Source organism: Salvelinus namaycush, chromosome 9 (assembly GCF_016432855.1).
Source record: "Salvelinus namaycush isolate Seneca chromosome 9, SaNama_1.0, whole genome shotgun sequence".
NCBI classification, from domain to species: Eukaryota; Metazoa; Chordata; class Actinopteri; order Salmoniformes; family Salmonidae; genus Salvelinus; species Salvelinus namaycush.
This window is the reverse complement of record NC_052315.1, coordinates 28,145,810-28,165,902: the sequence shown is the minus strand read 5'-3', so window position 1 is coordinate 28,165,902 and position 20,093 is coordinate 28,145,810. Positions and strand designations below refer to the sequence as shown.

The 20,093-nt window shown below is 43.1% G+C and overlaps 1 protein-coding gene across 2 annotated transcripts in view; it reads right to left on the bottom strand.

The window, feature by feature from the left end:
* The window catches only part of LOC120053929 (myocyte-specific enhancer factor 2A-like), a 126,414-nt gene that overhangs the window by 50,554 nt on the left and 55,767 nt on the right, over positions 1 to 20,093 (bottom strand). For both annotated transcript variants that reach the window (XM_039001244.1, XM_039001243.1), the window contains exon 4: positions 8,187 to 8,390. In XM_039001244.1, the coding sequence (XP_038857172.1) occupies positions 8,187 to 8,390 (204 nt within the window). The remainder of the gene's footprint in view (positions 1 to 8,186; positions 8,391 to 20,093) is intronic.

The window sequence follows — 20,093 nt, the reverse complement described above, 5'->3', positions numbered from 1 at the left end:
ACTGAGACAAATACTGTAAGGTGCATGTTTACAGCAGACTTCATAGTATGCACTACATTCTATCTGTTCCAGAGAGCCCCTCTAGAGGAGTGGTATGTTTGAGAGGATTCAGTGGTGAAAGCTTCTCTCTGTGCCAGCCAGAGCCTCATGTGACTGTCCCCATTATCTTGGAATGTCACAATTAGAGATACACAGCACTCAGGCCTGAATCTGTGTCTGATACTCCACAGAGGGAGCCTTCACCACTGGGCTATGATGTTTATTAAATCTGCTTACTCACTAAGCCAACATGACTATGTTCATAATATTCCAGGAAGATAACACACTAGAAGGCACATCATTTCGATGATTAATTCCTATACTTGAGGAACAGTTGTTTATACGAGTATGAACTAGTGGGAAGCCTTGGTGGGGTCACTTCAAACTGGAGTAAGACACTAAAATTAAAGGACAATGGTTTCCATCATATAATTACTGCATTATGTGGGTCACTGAAGTGCAGTTGTGTTGTGCATAAATACACAGCATGTCACGTTGTTGCAAGAGATCTGGTGTCCACTGCCTGAGAAACATGATTCATTGGTCCAAATGAAAGGAATTCATCAGGTAATGTGCCAAGACTCAGATTGAGCAACTTAAATATGACACAAAATATCCTCCTGCTGTTCCTCAAGCAATTGAGAATTGGAGAAAACACCAGCAATAAACATGTAAATGAGATTGCTAATTGTTTTGTCGCACGGTGTCAACCTGACCTGAAATTTGACTCATTACTCACTTAAGTAATTACACATCATGACCCCTTCATCTTGATTGAAAGTGACATCCATTAACCTATCAAGTCCACTTATGTGTAATATAATGCATCTATTACGTGGTGATAACCATCCTCTGATCTCTGGTCCACCTCTTATGAGTGGCAAAGTGCTCAAGACAGAAGTCTTTTGATTCTTCCTCTTTTTAAATCTAATATCATTACACAGAAATGTACTCAGAACATTTCCATGATTTTCAATTCCACAATTCAACGTCTATTTGAGGACTACATCATTAAATTGAATGCTCCACTATAATAAAATGAAAGAAATTCCATCATCATTTTTGCCTAATCAAATAAAGCATCCGTATTTTGATCGGTAGAGTGAAGGGTTTCGAACAGAGGGCTTTCTTTCCCTCTCCTCCTGTCGATCTTTCTGTGCTGACAATTTTCTTCCCTGTCACGTCCTCCGCAGAAGCACCGGGAGGAAGATAATTGATCAATCAGGCTAATTGAACAGTCTGGACAGTTAGCCCACCATAGCAGATGTGCCAATTTGCATTCATTAAGACAGAGATGAGTCTTAATCACTGTACTGGCTTTGATTGACAACATAAACACCTCCTGTCGCAAATCCTGGATACACTCACTCTTTTCTAAAAAGAAAATACAGTCGTTTCTATATGTCAGAGGCATTTATTTCATGATCCACTGCCAATGCGGTTACTATAAGCAGGCTTTGTGGTGAAAGAGTGGAATGATTCAAATGGAAAGTAGTGGAGTAAAGAGAGAAAAGCAGACCCAATAGACCTGACATTATGAAATGGTCAGGATTTACATATCTTATTGGATTATCATTCTGAATAGTGAGTGCCATTCATAATAATAGATGATCATTGAAAGTAACAATACTGATAAATCTATGGAGATGATGCAAGTATTATTTACGCTAATTTTCGTTCACTGAATGAGCTCTTTATCTATAGAACACTCAACAATGAGGAACATTGCTCTATTTCCAAAACCACATTTAACAAATACGGCCTCTCTAATGTCGGAGATAAACGTGAATTTGCATATGACTGCTCTAGCTTTGTTTACTCCAGAAGAAGGGCATGAGAAAAGCCAAAAAAAGAAGCAAAATGTCAACTTTTTATATCCATTGTAGTCCAGCTCTTTACAAGCCCAGGCATGGTATTTGAGTAAAACTGCAGCTCCAAATTTGATTAAAGCCATTATTCCCATCATGGACTAATGGGGATCCTAATAAATACCAATGGACTAAAGTGTAGCCTACCACTCGTGTTTAAACTATTACAGCTGTATAATCCCATTCAATTATATCCACATCCCCTATTTTATGAGATTACTTTAAATGTGTTCAGTCCATGTCAATTTCATTTAAATGCAAACTTGATTAATCCAAGCATAGCTGCAAACAGTAATTGTGTTGAAATGTTTTAAAGAAAAGCACAGATGGAAGCCAAATCGTTCCTGTGAAGTTGATATCTGATTTTAAGGATTCTCAGCTAGACAGTGAGCTGTCTGTACTCAGAATAACGGTAGAAGGTTATAGAACAGCTAAAGGAAGATTTCATTATCTCCCGTTGGGAAGGAAGAGGAGAAGGGATGATTTGATTATTTTAATTACCAACAGCAGCATTTTCATTTATGGTACAAATGAAATTCAATAAGAGAAGCAACAACAGCTACTATACTGTAGGACTTTTGCCACAGCACCCAACACGAACAGCAATGGTCTAACTATACAGGGTAGTCTGACATACAGTATGCAAGCTGGAGTCTATCTGTTTCTTTATCGCAGTGATCTTGCTCAAGTTAACCTGCATTTGATGTATCCTCTGTACATCAGTCAGATAAAAGGTTTGATGTATATTCTGTACATCAGTCAGATAAAAGGTTCACAGGTTGCCCACTGCAAATTGTTTGTATAGAAAATAAAATGAGCTAAATTGTATTCTCTACTTGTTCCCATGTTCACTCAGCACAGGAAAACGACATTGCATCAAATGAAGTTTGCTCTGGCAAGATATTTGCTATAAAGCCCTTACAGACCCAGACAAGCTTGACCTAACCTCTGAGGAAAGGAAACGGTGAATCAATCTATCCAGCATAGCTACTCAGTAAATAAAAGGCTGCTCTGTAGGCCGGGTCTTTAAAAGGTGAGACGCAGATGGGATCAGATTGAAGCGGGGACACTTCTAATCAAACGGAGAAGTGGACGTGATCCACAAAGGGAGATTTCATGCAATAGTTCACCTGTCGTCCGGAGTGTTGCTGGAGTTCAGACCACCACACACACACCCACACATACATATTAAGATGGCGCCGAAGAGGATGGCTGACGTTTTACATGCCCATAACCAATTGTGCTATTTTGTTCGTTTTTTTTTGTTTGTAACTTATTTTTTAACTTATTTTGTACATAATGTTGCTGCTACCGTCTCTTATGACCGAAAATAACTTCTGGACATCAGAATTGGGATTACTCACCACGGACTGGAAGAAGTTTTTTCCTTTAACGAGTCCGACGAGAAAGATATACTGCTCTCCCGGGAACAGGCCCAGATCCCCGTCATTTGGTTGAAGAAAAGACGGAGGAAAAGATGACGCAGATCGGGCTGTATTTTGGGAATCCGTAGGCGAGCGAGTAAACTCCCATTGCCATCTATTCTACTTGCTAACATGCAATCATTGAAAAATAAAATGTATGACCTACGATTACGATCATACTACCAACGGGACATTAAGAACTGAAATATCCGGGGCCTCCCGGGTGGCGCAGTGGTCTAGGGCACTGCATCGCAGTGCTAGCTGCGCCACCAGAGTCTCTGGGTTCGCGCCCAGGCTCTGTCGCAGCCGGCCACGACCGGGAGGTCCGTGAGGCGACGCACAATTGGCATAGCGTCGTCCGGGTTAGGGAGGGTTTGGCCGGTAGGGATATCCTTGTCTCATCGCGCTCCAGCGACTCCTGTGGCGGGCCGGGCGCAGTGCGCGCTAACCAAGGGGGCCAGGTACACGGTGTTTCCTCCGACACATTGGTGCGGCTGGCTTCCGGGTTGGAGGCGAACTGTGTTAAGAAGCAGTGCGGCTTGGTTGGGTTGTGCTTCGGAGGACGCATGGCTTTCGACCTTCGTCTCTCCCGAGCCCGTACGGGAGTTGTAGCGATGAGACAAGATAGTAATTACTAGCGATTGGATACCACGAAAATTGGGGATAAAATTAAAAAATAAATAAATAAATAAAAAAGACCTGAAATATCCTATGTTTCACCGAGTTGTGGCTGAACGACGACACGGACAATATAGAGCTGGAGGGATTTTCGTTGGTTGCCATGAAGTGCTTTGAAAGGCTGGCTCACATCAACAGCATCCTCCCAGATACCCTAGACCCACTCCAATTTACATACCCCACCAACAGATCCACAGATGACGCAATCTCATTCGCACTCCACACTGCACTTTCCCAACTGGACAAAAAGAACACCTATGTGAGAATGCTGTTCATTGACTAACAGCTCAGCGTTCAACACCATAGTGCCCACGATGCTCATCACTAAGCTAAGGACCCTGGGACTAAACACCCCCCTCTGCAACTGGATCCTGGACCTCCTGACCGGCCGCCCACAGGTGGTAAGGGTAGGCAACAACACATCCGCCACGCTGATCCTCAACACTCGGGCCCCTCAGCGGTGTGTACTTAGTCCCCTCCTGTTCTCCCTGTTCACCCATGATTGCGTGGCCACGCATGGCTCAAACACCATCATTAAGTTTCCAGACGACACAACAGTGGTAGGCCTGATCACCATCAACGATGAGACAGCCTATAGGGAGGAGGTCAGAGAACTGGCAGTGTGGTGCTAGGACAACAACCTCTCCCTCAATGTGAGCAAGACAAAGGAGCTGATCGTGGACTACAGGAAAAGGCGGGCCGAACCAGCCCCCATTAACATCACTAGGGCTGTAGTGGAGCGGCTCGAGAGTTTCAAGTTCCTTGGTGTCCACATCACCAACGATCTGTCATGGTCCAAACACACCAAGACAGTCGTGAATAGGGCACGACAAAACCTTTTTCCCCCACAGGAGACTGAAAAGATTTGGCATGGTCCCGAGATGCTCAAAAAGTTCTACAGCTGCACCATTTATGAGCATCCTGACCAATTGCATCACCGCCTGATATGGCAACTGCTCGGCATCTGACCGTAAGGGGGTAGTGTGTACGGCCCAGTACATCACTGGGGCCAAGCTTCCTGCAATCCAGTGTCAGAGGCAAGCCCATAAAATTGTCAGAGACTCCAGTCAACCAAGTCATAGACTGTTTTCTCTACTACCGCACGGCAAGCGCTACCGGAGCGCCAAGTCTAGGACCAAGTCTAGGCTTCTTAACAGCTCCTACCCCCAAGCCATAAGACTGCTGAACAATTAATCAAATGGCCACCGGACTATCACATTGACCCCCCCTCCATTTGTTTTGTATACTGCTGCTTCTTGCTGTTTATTATCTATGCATAGTCACTTCACCCCTACCTACATGTACAAATGACCTCTAACCTGCACCCCCGCACACTGACTCGGTACCGGTACCCCCTGTATATAGCCTCGTTATTGTTATGTTATTGTGTTACTTTTTATTATTTTAAATTTTTTACTTTAGTTTATTTGGTAAATATTTTCTTAACTCTTCTTGAACTACACTGTTGGTTAAGGGCTTGCAAGTAACATTTCACGGTAAGGTCTACACTTCTATTCGGCGCATGTGACAAATAAAGTTTGATTTGATTCACGCACGCATACACACATGCACAGACACACATTCACGCTCAAGCACAGCGCTCTGAGCCTGCTGTTCTGGTATCGACAGCAGAGCCAAGTTTAAGACAAAGTCCATAGCTCTCCGCTGGGCTATCAAACGGTGCCCCAGGCATACATCCATCTGTGGGAAACATGGCAAATGCTCTCCCACACTGCAAGGCCCAGCCTTTATCTATAGATGGTACTACTGAGCAGGAATGTGACCTTTGATTTGGCTTCGCACATGGAATTGGACCGTATGCTGCCCAATGAAAACTCAGAAAGGATTTGCTTGGTCTCTCAAGCAAGGCAGATGAGCAAGTAACTGTTTGTGTGGCAATTATCAGTTTAATGCAATTTATACATTTAGATAAGTGTCAGGGTAAGTGTCTCCATGTGAGACACATCAACACAGAGAGAGAGAGGGAGAGAGAGAGAGATGGCTCATTAGGAGTGCAGTCATCCTATATCCCAATGACACTGACTACACCGATAGGAAAGCAGCAGCCAGCCAACCAGATAGACATTCATATCATGGCACAAATACAATTTCTGTTTTTGTCTTTTCGAAAGGGTAGTCCGTGTTCTAATGATAAAGATCATGCTTAAAAGTGCAGACATCTATCGGCAATCTCTGTGCTCTGTGAGAATAAAAGGACATCCTTTGTCTTTTATTGAAGAGGCCGTCTGGCTTTCTCTATAAGAACACTCCACAACAAGATGCAGCCAACAGCCTGGGCTATATCTGATAAGCCCACAGCAGACACTGAGCTCAGTCTAACGGCTCTGACGTTTGCTCTTGTGCCGCAGCACTTTTTGGACCAGTGAATGGTGGCTTGTGTGGAAATGTTCAAAAGTGGAGCCTGGACAGGCCTGGTTACTTCTGCTCTGCTTCTTCACTTCTGAACCTTGGCCACATAGCCAGCAGGGCTAGAGGGATTTGCACATATCTGCACAGATGCTGGCCGAGTAAGCAGGGACAACGCTGCATTGTTCTCGCCTTTCGTTCGTGCAGCAAGAGCAGGGCAGTATCCTTGCAGATGGCTAGAGGGGCTACGTGGGAAATGAACAGATCCCCACCAGCATGTACTACACTTGAGTTAGTGATGGACCATTGGCAGTGCTCCCTAGAGATGACACTGTGTGCTGTACTGAGTATAGTACATGCCAATTACAAGATACAGCTGACACGTACATCAATAATATACAATACTGTAGCAATAGACACATACACTACCATACTGTAGAATCTCTATGGGTATCTCTACAAAAAGGAAACAAGGAACAAATAGCAAACAATGAATCAATGAATGATTCCATCTATGAGAAACAGTTTTTGTACTTGATAAATACAAGGACTCCCAAGTCACAACAGAAAACAAACATGGTGTCACTGTTACATAAGGGTGGAGTGTGTCCATTTATTTTTAATGCAGGTGAGACCCATCTCAGCTCAGAGGGAGAGAGCATAGGACCTCTGATAGAGGACTGAGACTGCTGGATGCCAGAGCACTGTTTTGCAGCTCTGCCAAGCAGGTAATTCAATAGCAGCAGTAACATGAACAAAATATACCCGGCACAGCTGACTCCTTTTATGCAATTTTACTAATTTCTTTAAGTGAAATTTATTTTTTTAAATGTGGGATTCTTGGAATTTGTGTATTCATCATGCTCTTTAAACTCATGAAGTCTCTCTGTTGGACAGATTAATAATAAGGTATGTTTGAGTGAAGTCTGCCAGTGAAAACACAAGTGTATTACGATGCAGCTAGCAGTGCAGAAACCAGGGCAATGTCTGTCCTGTTTAATGAAAACACATCAGTCAAACTTGAAACACAAGACCTAGTCTGTGTCCACTTTAAATATTGGCTTGCAAAACAAATAAAGCACTTTTATTGTTATTATCATGAATTTTAAACTGGGCATAAATGTGTTTGTTTTTCATTTAGTCAAGAGTGAAGACACTAGCTTCAGAAAACAGATTCTGAATAGGTTGAAAAACGATAAGTGCGTCAGTGGGAGGGATTTGGATCCCGATGGATCCACAATCTCCCCCATTTTCTTTGCAGTGATGCTCTTGGCCGACAAATTTGATAGGCTGGCATAACAAATGGCTTCTTCTTCTTCTGTGAGTGTTTGGGCATGTAGAGGGACACTAGCTGCCAGGGAGACCAAGTGCTGCTGGAATTCTCTCCAACACTCTCAGAGCCAATAGGAATCTCGAAAGTATGTTCATTACATAATGCTATGTAATTAAACCTAACAACTGAGTAAAGTATAGGCTTTTTGTCTTAAACAGTGGTATAATGATTCTGGGATTCATCCATGCAGGTATAGACAGTACAGTCAGTATCTGGGGGAAACAGAGTTTCCATGCTGTTTGGACAGCTACTGAGTGTAGGCCTGTGCAGCGGTAGATTTTTATTGTCGGTTGCTGGACTGAACTGAAGCTCAACTTATCATAGGCTGCAGATGTCCCCTGCCCTATCTGTCTGGTAGCTAGAAGGAAACTGTTACAAGCCCTTCAGTCTCCAATGCCCAAACATTGTATTTTTTCCCTGTATAAGCATATGCATGGTTTCCTGCCCTGATACAGTGAAAATGTAAAGCCAACTCACCTCGACAATGTCAGCGTTGGTTCTGCTCTCGTGGGGCTCGTTGTACTCAGTGTATTTGAGCAGGACCTTGTCCATATCTGTGCTTGCATACTGAAAGAGTTTGTTTGAGCTGTTGAATATGATCAGGGCTATCTCACAGTCACATAGAACGCTGAGCTCATAGGCCTTCTTCATTAGCCCAAACTTCCTCTTCGTGAAGGTAACCTGAGGAGACAGTGACCATCATCATCAGTTACACACAGAACAAAATCAGATAAAAAAATTACTATTCAAATTCAGAAAATATGCATAGATACATCCACACATATTTAGTATGCATGTATAAAAGAGGGTGATTAAACAGAATTGGAAATGATGTTGAGCAGCAGCCTGGGGGTGTTCTTACTGGTTGGATAGGGGTCAGTCTGCAGCAGCACAGTTTCAGAACTAATAATAAGACACTTTCCTATCTCCATCTCTCATAATACACAAGTCATAAGTGTATCCCTTTAGGAAAACTACAGTGAGGATATGAGGCTGGTGTGATTGGTTAGCAGGCCAGAGGTCAGGCAGTGTAAAGTCATGTAGTGGCTAGGTAAGCTGAATTAGGATGTTGGGAACAGGAATCCATACATTACATTAGCTCCTGACTCCATGTACGGTACGGACAGCGGTCCCTCCCTGCCCCTGCATCACTCTGCCTGTAACACGAGCCCACAGACGGGACTGTAGGTCATGCATCACTCCAGGGGTGCTGAAACCTAACCCTCTCTGCAGACTTTCTGTCCTGCACCTCTTCAGCTCTGTATCTGTGGTTGCCTGTACCCGATACACACGTCATTATGTAGCACTGCTTTATTGCCTATGCAGTAATGTATGCTATGACCCTCTATTATTGTAAAACCTCATCCAGACAAACAGGGAAACAAGGAATGCAGATGTTCTTCCATTGGTATATTTTACAGGCAGTGTACTTTGAGACTGTACAAGCGGTTCTGTAATGTTGTTTATGTGAAACACCTCCTCGATAGCATTTATGCAAGCTTATCATCCTCACAGTGTGTGCACCATGTAAAGTGCATTCAGTTACAGTACAGTGAGAGCTATTCTATGGATATGCCAGTGAAAGCTGTGCTTCAGGCCAAAGCAGAGTGAATGTGTCTGTATTCACTTCCACCAATTTCACTGACCTACTAAGAGGAGCTAGGCAGATGAGCTAGCTTTGTTCAAATTTAATTGGTCACAGCTTGTGCCTACCCTCATTTAAAATGGCATAATGCAACATAATCCTATGAGTTGTATAGCTTCTCTGTCTCAACTGAGCCAGTGGGGTCACTTCAACTGTGAAAAATGAATTTCAAATGTTCCACACTACAGGTAATTACACAGGTCCATTATAACTCTGGGAGACACACAGGCCCTTTCCACATGTCAGGTTTGGACATGGTGACAAAACCAAACACCAGAATAACATTTCCTAAAATGACACAGTTTAAATGCACGAGTTGCAAGTTTTAGAACATGTTAAGTTAATGACCTTTGACATATGGATATATACGAGTCCTGCTGGAGAGCAGTTTCTCTGTCCATTGCTTTTGTGCATGTCATAGTGTTTATTTGTGCTGTGGAGGCAACACGCTTCATGAGGGCAGACAAGGGTATGTGCCATCTCTGTATCCTTGGTCCACAGAGGACCAGTCCTCACTCTGTTCTCATCAGACCTGACTATAACAATGTATAGTACAGTAGGCTACAGTAGCTCCTGGTGCAGGTTAATGGGCCGGCATATGACAAGTCAAACCACCTGACATTGACCTCCCTTGACTCACTCTCCTCCTCAGAGCTGCTTGCTTGTTTACTTGTTTGTTTGTTTAACCGTCTGGAAAGCACTGACTGTCATGTGGGAAAATAATTAACAAATTGACAGCCTTTTAGCAGATGAGTGTGTCTGCTAAGCTAAGCCACGGAGGGAGGGAGAAGTCACCTTTTAGCAGGAAGCAGGCAGCTAACCCTGGGTGAGTGAACTGAACTGGTGAACTTTGTTCCACCTGGCTGGGCTGGCCCTCAGTGTGCTGAGTGGAGTAGCAGGGCCACAGCGCTGCGCTGACCCAGGCTCCTGCTTCATTTCACCCAGAGGAGCACAGAGACCTGGATCAGCCCGCATCGCCCCAGCAGAGCCAGCTGCTCTTAAAGAGGAGTGTTCCCTATTCTAGTATACTGTCTGTATCCTTTCACTGACTGGAGATACTGTAGGATGTCAGAAATGGTTTCTGTACTGTATTCTCTTATCAGAGAATAAAATACAGACCATGTCAAACAACATGCCCACATACTGTGCTTCATACTAATGTACAATGAGCGACATTTTGATCATCGACTAATATCTTAGATGCAGCGAGAACAAGCTGCTTGTGTCATGACTGTCAGTAGCCTACACCGCAGAGTTGAGACCTTGCTAAGGCGTGGGCCTTTGGGTTGACACCCCTCTCAGTGGAAAACCACAAGCACCTTTGAGTTCACGTGGGCTAGTCTATAGGTAGTGTTTTCCTATGGCTCGCAAAGAAACCCCCACACACAGACACCATTCTATGGGTTCCTCAAGGTTTTCGGTGGTGTAATGATTATGTTCAGTTAATGCACTGTCTAATTCATGCAATTCACGGTGACAGCAAAAGTGCTATCCACTGTAAATCATGTGAAACAAACTTATTTTGAGTACCACAAGTTACTAGTGTGTTACTATTACTCTCTACCAAACATTCAACTGCAAATATGGAAACAGAAAATGACTAAACTATTCTAAACTCTGAACTTAAAATGCATCTATTTCTCCATCTTTTTGCAGCCTTTGATAAGGTTATTATAATAACCCACACAATGCCTACCAGACAGACAGTAATTATATTAGGATTTTTCACCTGACTATGAGCCTGGCTGAAAACCTTGACCTTTTCAGATTCTCTCTCATTGCTAGTGACGAGCTGGGGGTGCTAATTCTGCTCTCATAGAAAACTTTCTCCAACTACTTTTCCTTCATGACTCCACCACTCATCCTATGAAGTGCACGTCTCAGGCATTGCTGTTCCAAAATTCTATGGACACACCTACTCATTCAACGGTTTTTCTTTATTTTTATTATTTTCTACATTGTAGAATAATAGTGAAAACATCAAAACTATGAAATAACACATATGGAATCATGTAGTAACCAAAAAAGTGTTAAACAAATCAAAATATATGTTATATTTGAGAATCTTCAAAGTAGCCACCCCCAAAAAATAATAATTGCCTTGACAGTTTTGCGCACTCTTGGCATTAATTCAACCAGCTTCATAATGTAGTCAGCTGGAAGACATTTCAATTAACAGGTGTGCCTTGTTAAAAAATTATTTGGGGAATTTCTTTCCTTCTTAATGCATTTGAGCCAATCAGTTGTGTTGTGACAAGGTAGGGGGGTATACAGAAGATAGCCCTATTTGGTTAAAAAACAAGTCCATATTATGACAAGAACAGCTCAAATAAGCAAAGAGAAACGACAGTCCATCATTACTTTAAGACATGAAGGTCAGTCAATACGGAAGAATTTCAATGATGAAACTGTCTCTCATGTGTAATGAACACGATGGGAAACAGAGAGCTGGTTTCAAGCGCGGTGCGCAGCAGGTGTTTATTGTAAAGGACCACAGGAGGAGGCAGGTAGATGGGTCCAGGGGCAGGCAGAAGGTCATACACAGGGGTCCAAAAAGGCATCAGTACAGGCAGGGAAAAGGCTAGTAATGTCATACGGGAGATCAGGCAATAGGTTGATAACAGGAACTCCAATAGGCTAAAGTACAGGCATGTAGACTAGGGATGGGCAACTTTGATGGAGGTGGAGCCACAATAAATCTGAACTCATCATGAGGGGCCGCAGTTGCTCACGGGTCTATGTCCATACCCACACATTCATTCAACTGATTTGTGCAATCAATCTATTTGTGCAGTGAAATTAATTAACTCTCTTAACAATGCATTATACCAGTAGCCAGGGCCGGCCCTAGCCTTCTGGGGGCCTAATCAAGATTTTGTTGGGGGCCCCCCCACCTCGCGGGCAAAACATTTTACTGGCCCCTGTCTTAACGGCGGAGAGAAGAATTTAAGTTTAAAAGTTAATTTCCTGCAATTCTACACATTGTGCCATGACTTATGACATGTTAAAGGTAGACTCATTGACATGACGTAGACGAAGAAAGTAAACAGCATAGTGGGTGCTGATGCACAACCAAATGGACATCCACAAGTCCCCCATTCCAATGGATCACTGTAGCACCCAGAGGTCTGGCCAGCCAGCTGCGCTTGACCTTGAAACCTAACTGTAAGATTCTTCCCATTAAACTTCATGAAATGAGCCCACCGCTCAAGCTCTTCTGCTAGGTCTACATTGATAGTGTATGTATAGAGTTTAGTTGAACAATTTCACTATTCAACTCGTCTGAGCCGGTGAGAGGACTGCTGCTAGAAAAATTATGTAATTATTGTTCAGTATTGGACGTCATTTGAATCACTACAGTCATTACAGTTTTTCTGCTCCTGATGGGTACATTGTCTCTGCTTTTTAACCTGACAACAGGAGCAGACCACTAAACTTCCCTCACTAACCTCTTGCTAATACTTAAATATGGGAAAACAAAACATAATAGTATCTGTTTCACATACAGCTGCTACCCTCTCATTTGTAAGGCAGTTAAAGATTCTACTTTTCAAACATGTGTCATAGGCAGTACACTCCATCTAGCATCCCCCGTTTTCCCTGTTGTCTCTCTCTCCATTCTCTATCAACACAGATTTTACCTGTTCAAAAAAGAATGGAGTTGGCCTGAGAGCTTTCAGAGTTTCAGAGCGGGGAGAGAAAGGGATGAAAAATAGAGATGTGCTCCGATGCTTCCCCGGTGAGAGAGGGAGAGATGGGGAGAGAGAGCGAGAGAGAAGGAGAGAGCAGCACTGTGCCCACGAGCATGTGACGTGCCAAAGCCAAATCCAAAGTGAGCCACAGCAAGGGCAGGCAACCCTCCACCCAGCAGGAAAATCATCAAACTTTTAATGACTTGGGCAATTACCCCCGGTGAGCCTGCTTAATGGCATCCAGAGGACGTCGTTAGACATGAGGAGCTAGCTACGCAGAGCTCTCTAGGCCAGCCACAGCCAGCCTCACTCCACTCCACTACCAAACAAGGCCAATCTGTACCTTTCACTGGGAGGGAGACCCCACACATGCTGCTGCTAAAAACTCCTTCTCGGCTCTTCCATGGGCTCTCACGTTGTTATGTTGTACTATTCATGAGGCAAGGACCGTCACAACACAGTCAAGCCACAACAGAGAGCTTCTCTGTTTGCAAGGCACTTCTCATCAGGCCATGTGAGCGTACTTGAGCCAGATTCGCCCTCAGGGATTCATCTCAGAACATTCCCCTACTCTTCAATTATCCAGCCAGACTGTCTAAATGAGACAGGTGAGTGTTATCATTAGGAGTTGTAATTGTAGGGTGGTGCTGAGCTGAGGATGGATCTATCCACAGTGATCCTGTTGTCCAGCTCCATTATAGCATTCATCCCTTACACAGGTTTTCAATTAGCATGTCAGGCAGGCTGCTCTGCTCTGTGAGGCTGGCTGAGCTGAAGCTTCTCTCTCCCTCCCTTTGCCTGCACTAAGGGCCACACTCAGGGACTGGTGTCTAGAACGGGGTGGGCTCTCTGTACCAGCGTACTGTACTCATGACAGGACCTCAGCCTCCATCTTTCATACACATAGAGGATGAAGAGAACAGTAGAACCAAGGGGATCTAGGGTGAGCATCATAAAATAATGCTATGGTTATGAAATATACATCTATTCATAAAAAAGTGATTTGGCTAAAACGTTGGCTTTTATTACATTTTAGAGAATTCATAGGCGAGTCACTCCAAAGGTAATCAAAGAAACATCCTAGAAATGACACACTTTACGTGCTCTGCCTGAGCTCATTTCTGCATGGGCTCTTGAGTCTAATCCATTTGTTTTGATAGATAGTGCAATTACAGACCTCCCAGCCCATGCCACACTCGCTGCCATAAATCGTGAAAGGTCAACAGCCGTTCCAGAGCACTTCCAGTGATGATATGAGAAGACGACCCCCCCCCCCCCCCCCGCGCAGCGTCCTGTATTACCACGCTATTTAATTAGCCTACTTAAGGCATTCGTTCACTTTAACGCTATGAATACGGATTGCTGGCAGTGAAGCCACACGGATAACGATTCTAATTGTCTTCCGACAATGAGCTCGTATGCTAATGGTCGTTTCCCCTTGGTTAGGAGCACACCCCAGGGACAGGCCACTGTGTGTTTCAAGGTCCATGGAGAGAAGATACACACACATCACATTACCATGGTGAAGCTTCATTTTAGCAGCACTCCCAGTGTATTCACAGTGTGCCCTATTCTCATAGAAGAGTCTCTGTTGCTGAGCCAGCGAAACCACAGTAATGGTAGCGCCTGGGCACTACTGATAACCATTATGGGAGATGAAGTGTGACATTTCAGAATCGTATGGAAAGACAACACACACATAAATGACTAAGCAGTGTGTGTCTCCGCGCCTGTACTTTTCTGTAAAACAATACAGTACTGTAAGTGTATTTCCCTTCTACACTTTACTCTACAAGCCGCAAGTTTTCAGAGGGTTCCCAGCTTGTCAATTCAGCAATCAGAAACAACGTTCTTGAATGTACGTTCTTGCTTCCTTCCTTTTCCTTTTATGCTGATGTCACAGGTCAGTGCAGATGGTGCAGATACTAATGCTCTGGCATGAGTCTGCTCACCCCTGGATTGCTATTTAGATCCCACCCAGAAGCAGGTGTTATGCTGATAATTGGCCCATTGTGTAGATTTTGGTATCTCACTTGACTGAGCTGCATCCCACACAGTAACTGTCAGAGACATGGTGGAGCTCGAGCAGAGCAGCTGAGGGGCAGGGTCACGAGGTCTCATGTTATCACCCTCAGGAGGGTGAGCAAAACCCCAATTAACTTTCTGTGCGCATGGCATGAAAGTTGTTTCACCTGCTAGAGAGTGCAAATGATATTTTGAGAGGGTGCGAATAGGATACATCCTATTTTTATATTTATTCTCAGTAATACCAATTACACCACCGAAGACATTCTTTGAAAAACTATACTCGGTCATAAAAGTATATTTGGAAGAAAATTAAACGTATTCTACAAGAACCAATATCCAATTCTAAAAACACAACCCTATGGAACAATCCTTAGATAGCTTTTCAGAATTCCCCGATAAATTGGTCCAAATGGAAAACTAAAAACATAGAAAGCGTAAATGACTTGGTAATAGGAAATACATTTATTTCGATGACAGAATTAAAAAGCAGTTTGGACTGACCAATGGGCCCCTGTACGCCTATGTAGACATTCCATTAAAAATCAGCCATTTCCAGCTATAATAGTCATTTACAACATTAACAATGTTTACACTGTATTTCTGATCAATTCGATGTTATTTTAATGGACCAAAGAATGTGCTTTCTTTAAAAAACAAGGACACTTCTAAGTGACCCCAAACTTTTGAACAGTAGGGTACTTTTAATCCGTCTGTCTACATATTTCAAGACATGGCATATGAGGGTGCAGTGAGATACCCGATGGGTTGGACGGTACTTTTCTTGTCAATCATCTTGTAAAAACGTATACTTAAAAACTGGATATCAACCAATCGTCCCTTGTTAACATAATGGAAAGGTCAAATGCTTTATTAGCTAAATGTTGAAAGTGCGTGGGCAACGGAGAGAAACAAAATGGTGCAGTTTGAGGCCAAGTGGCGGAGAGTGATGCGGGCGCTGGAGAGAGGGTGTGAGCAGGTGGGTCTGGGTAGGTCTGATGTCATTGATGTGCGACAGTATGCTGTCATTTGTACATGTATGTTTTGTATTGTTAAATATATATATATATATATATCTTACCCCCAAAAAAGGATATATCCTATTGGATCGGGATCAAAAGACCACTTCTCCATACTTTATCAAAAGTGTAATGCAAACTCTAGGGATCCCTGTTCTCCACGGCTATACAGTAGGCCTCTGAGACAGTGGTTGAGTAGACAGGACTGGGATGTGTTGTGCTATTTAGGGTTTATATTTAGCGTGAGCAGGCAGACAGACTGAATTCCAGGGCAGGCCTCTCTACTCTGTGGCTGGCCAGTACCAGAGCCATGGCAGTTAGAGTCGAGGGACAGAAGGGTGCTGTGTGTCCGGCTGACTGACCCACCCTGCTAATGACAGGGTGCTGTGGTGCAGTGGCTGCCCCTAATTACTACCAAGTAGCTGCAACCGCATGGAGCCGCGCGGAGCCCAGCGAGGGGCCCTGTCAGGCCAAGGGACAAGTCCTCCAGTGTGGAGAGGCCGCAGTCACCCCACTTCGCCCTGCTCACTCACTGCTCAGTGCTCTGGGTTCACTCCCACGCCAAGAAGCCCCTGCTGCAGCCTGCTATACTGCTGCTGCCTCATCAACTTCTCTGGCTGAAATTGCAGGGTGGCGGGGGAATCGTGTCTGTAAATATGACTGCACTGACAAAAAATGCCATGGTGCCTGTTTATCCGGCTGGGACTTTGGGGACATTCATATTGTCAGTGACAGCAGCCGAGCTGCAGTTCCATAAAACAGGTAACCTATCCAAAACACTACCCAATATAGAAATGGCCTCTCTTCTGAACGGCGTGAACAGTATTTCAGTTGACAGTCAATATAATGGTTTAGATATGTTTTGCATTATTTCTGCATCTAATCTTTTCTGATAATAAATGCTGTTGAGATTAGGCTTAATTTATAAACTCAGTTTAAATTACATGATTACATTACTTTGTTTCATAACACCAGTTTATACCTAGAAAATCTATCTTTATATGGAATATAAACATATTTCAAGCCAGCTCATCCCATCTTTTCTCAACATTGAAGGTATATCATTTTACAGCTAACCCCTACACTGGATAGATACACTTTATCTTACAGTACTGGATAATGGTAATGTATTACAAACAATAAATTACATCTGTTGGATTGAAAATACTTGAAGCACACTTGAATACCAGAGAACATTGCTACCTCAAATAGAAATGGTTGCTAACATGAAAACATACAGTCCTGTGCAGGGCCGTGCACAGACCTTTCAGGGGGCAGGTGCTCGAAATGAAAAAAGGGTGCACATCCCCCTTTCATAATCAATATCTAGGAATTCATAACATACCAATTGCCTCTTTAGCGAAAATTAAAAGTTTTTTGAGCATAAGCCTATTTATTTCTGCAACAAAATACAAATTGTAAGCAAGCTATTATTTACAGTGCCTCCTAAGATATGATTGACATTGGGAAATAAGGGTGGGCTATCAGCTGATCATTGACGTTGATGATTGATGTATTTGGTATTTTATTAGGATCTCCATTAGCTGTTGCAAAAGCAGCAGCTACTCTTCCTGGGGTCCACACAAAACATGACATAATACAGAAAATGAATAGACAAGAACAGCTCAAGGACAGAACTACATACATTTTTTTTAAAGGCACACGTAGTCTACATGTCAATGCATACACACAAACTATCTAGGTCAAATAGGGGAGAGGCGTTGTGGCGTGAAGTGTTGCTTTATCTGTTTTTTGAAACCAGGTTTGCTGCTTATTTGAGCAATATGAGATGGAACGGAGTTCCATGCAATAATGGCTCTATATAATACTGTACGCTTTCTTGAATTTGTTCTGGATTTGGGTACTGTGAAAAGACCCCTGGTGGCATGTCTAGTGGGGTAAGTGTGTGTCAGAGCTGTGTGAAAGTTAACTAGGCAAACAATTTGTGATTTCAACACATTAATGTTTCTTATAAAAAAGAAGTGATGCTGTCAGTCTCTCCTCAACTCTTAACCAAAAAAGACTGGCTTGCACAGTATTTATATCAGCCCTCTGATTACAATGAAGAGCGAGACGTGCCGCGCTGTTCTGGACCAGCTGCAGCTTAACTAGGTCTTTCCTTGCAGCACTGGACCACACGACTGGACAATAATCAAGATTAGACCAAACTAGAGCCTGCAGAACTTGTGTTGTCAAAAAGCAGAGCATCCCTTTAGACCTCTCCCCATCTTTACAACCATTGAATATATATGTATTGTTTTTCCCTTTAATTTCATTTAACCTTAAATTTAACTGGGCAAGTCAGTTAAGAACAAATTCTTATTTACAATGACGGCCTACCAAAAGGCGAAAGGCCTCCTGCGGGGACGGGGGCTGGGATTAAAAATACAAATAAATGAAATAACAAATATAGGACAAAACACACATCATGACAAGAGGGACAACACAACACTACATAAAGAGAGACCTAAGACAACAACATACCATGACAGCAACACATGACAACACAGCACGGTAGCAACACAACATGACAACAACATGGTAGCAACACAACATGGCAGCAGCTAGGGTTGCACATTTTGGGGAATATTCAGAGGTGGAAACTTTCTGTGGGAATTAACAGAAATATATGGGAATTAATGGAAATATATGCAAATTAATATTAATACCATTTAAATATAGATGTTTTTTGCATTGGATATATTTACTATATCACACGGAGAAAGAAACATAAACATTTGATCTTATCTTGAGTAGACATAATTGCAAATGATTAAATCCTTCCAATAGAAATAAAAAAAAACTATTTGGTTACGAATTTAACTTTAATTAAATGAGTTGACTCTTCACATGGGATGATTACACTGAACAACAAAACAAATGGAATATTGAATAATCCCCAATGATCCATCGCATCTCCCAAAAACGTTTATAACATACATCTGTAAAATGATAGTCTAGAAACTAAAGCTTTGGTTGTCTTCCTCTCAGGCTTCCATGTCTTCTCCCTGGACCTGCTCAATGTCCACCTCTTGAACATCAGACTCCGAGAACTCATCTTCACTGTCACTTTCCAAACTTGTTGAGGATGGCTTGTTGTCAGGCTCAAAGAGCCTCAAATTTGCCCTGAAAGCCACCAATTGTCACACCCTGGCCTTAGTTATCTTTGTTTTGATTATTATTTTAGTTAGGTCAGGGTGTGACATGGGGAAGTTTGTGTGTTTTTGTATTGTCTAGGGTGTTGTATGGTTTAGGGGGTTAAGTAGAGTAGATGGGTTAGTGTTCAGTGTAGGTGTCTAGGAAAGTCTATGGTTGCCTGAATTGGTTCTCAATCAGAGACAGCTGGTTATTGTTGTCTCTGATTGGGAGCCATATTTAAGGCAGCCATAGGCTTTAGCTTTTGTGGGTAATTGTCTATGTGTAGTGTTTGTGTCAGCACTATCTGTCTTTATTAGCTTCACGGTCGTCAGTTTTGTTATTTTGTTAGTTCGTGATTAGTTGTTCGTTTCTTGTTTGTTTTTTCTCTCTTCTTAAAATAAAGAAGATGTATTTTGCACACGCTGCGCCTTGGTCCAATCTCTCACAGCAAGACGATCGTGACACCAATCTTTCAACCCTTGTATTGGTCAGCCTGTTGAGTGAAGTGGGCAGGGCAGGGCAGTACAGATTTCATCTCTTACATCTGCAAGCAGTGTCCGAACAACAGACATGATGGCATTGTCTCCCTCAATCCGTGCAATGGCTACTGCTCCTCCAGGAGACTGTCAAACATGATGACAACACCACCCCAATGGGTGTTGCTGGGCAGCTTCAATGTGGTGCTCTTATTCTTCTCACTTTGCTTGGTGTGGTAGATTGCTGCTGTAACTTGATGACCCTTCACATACCTAACCATTTCCTTGGCTCTCTTGTAGAGTGTATGCATTGTTTTCAGTGCCATGATGTCCTTGAGGAGCAGATTCAATGCATGAGCAGCACAGCCAATGGGTGTGATGTGAGGGTA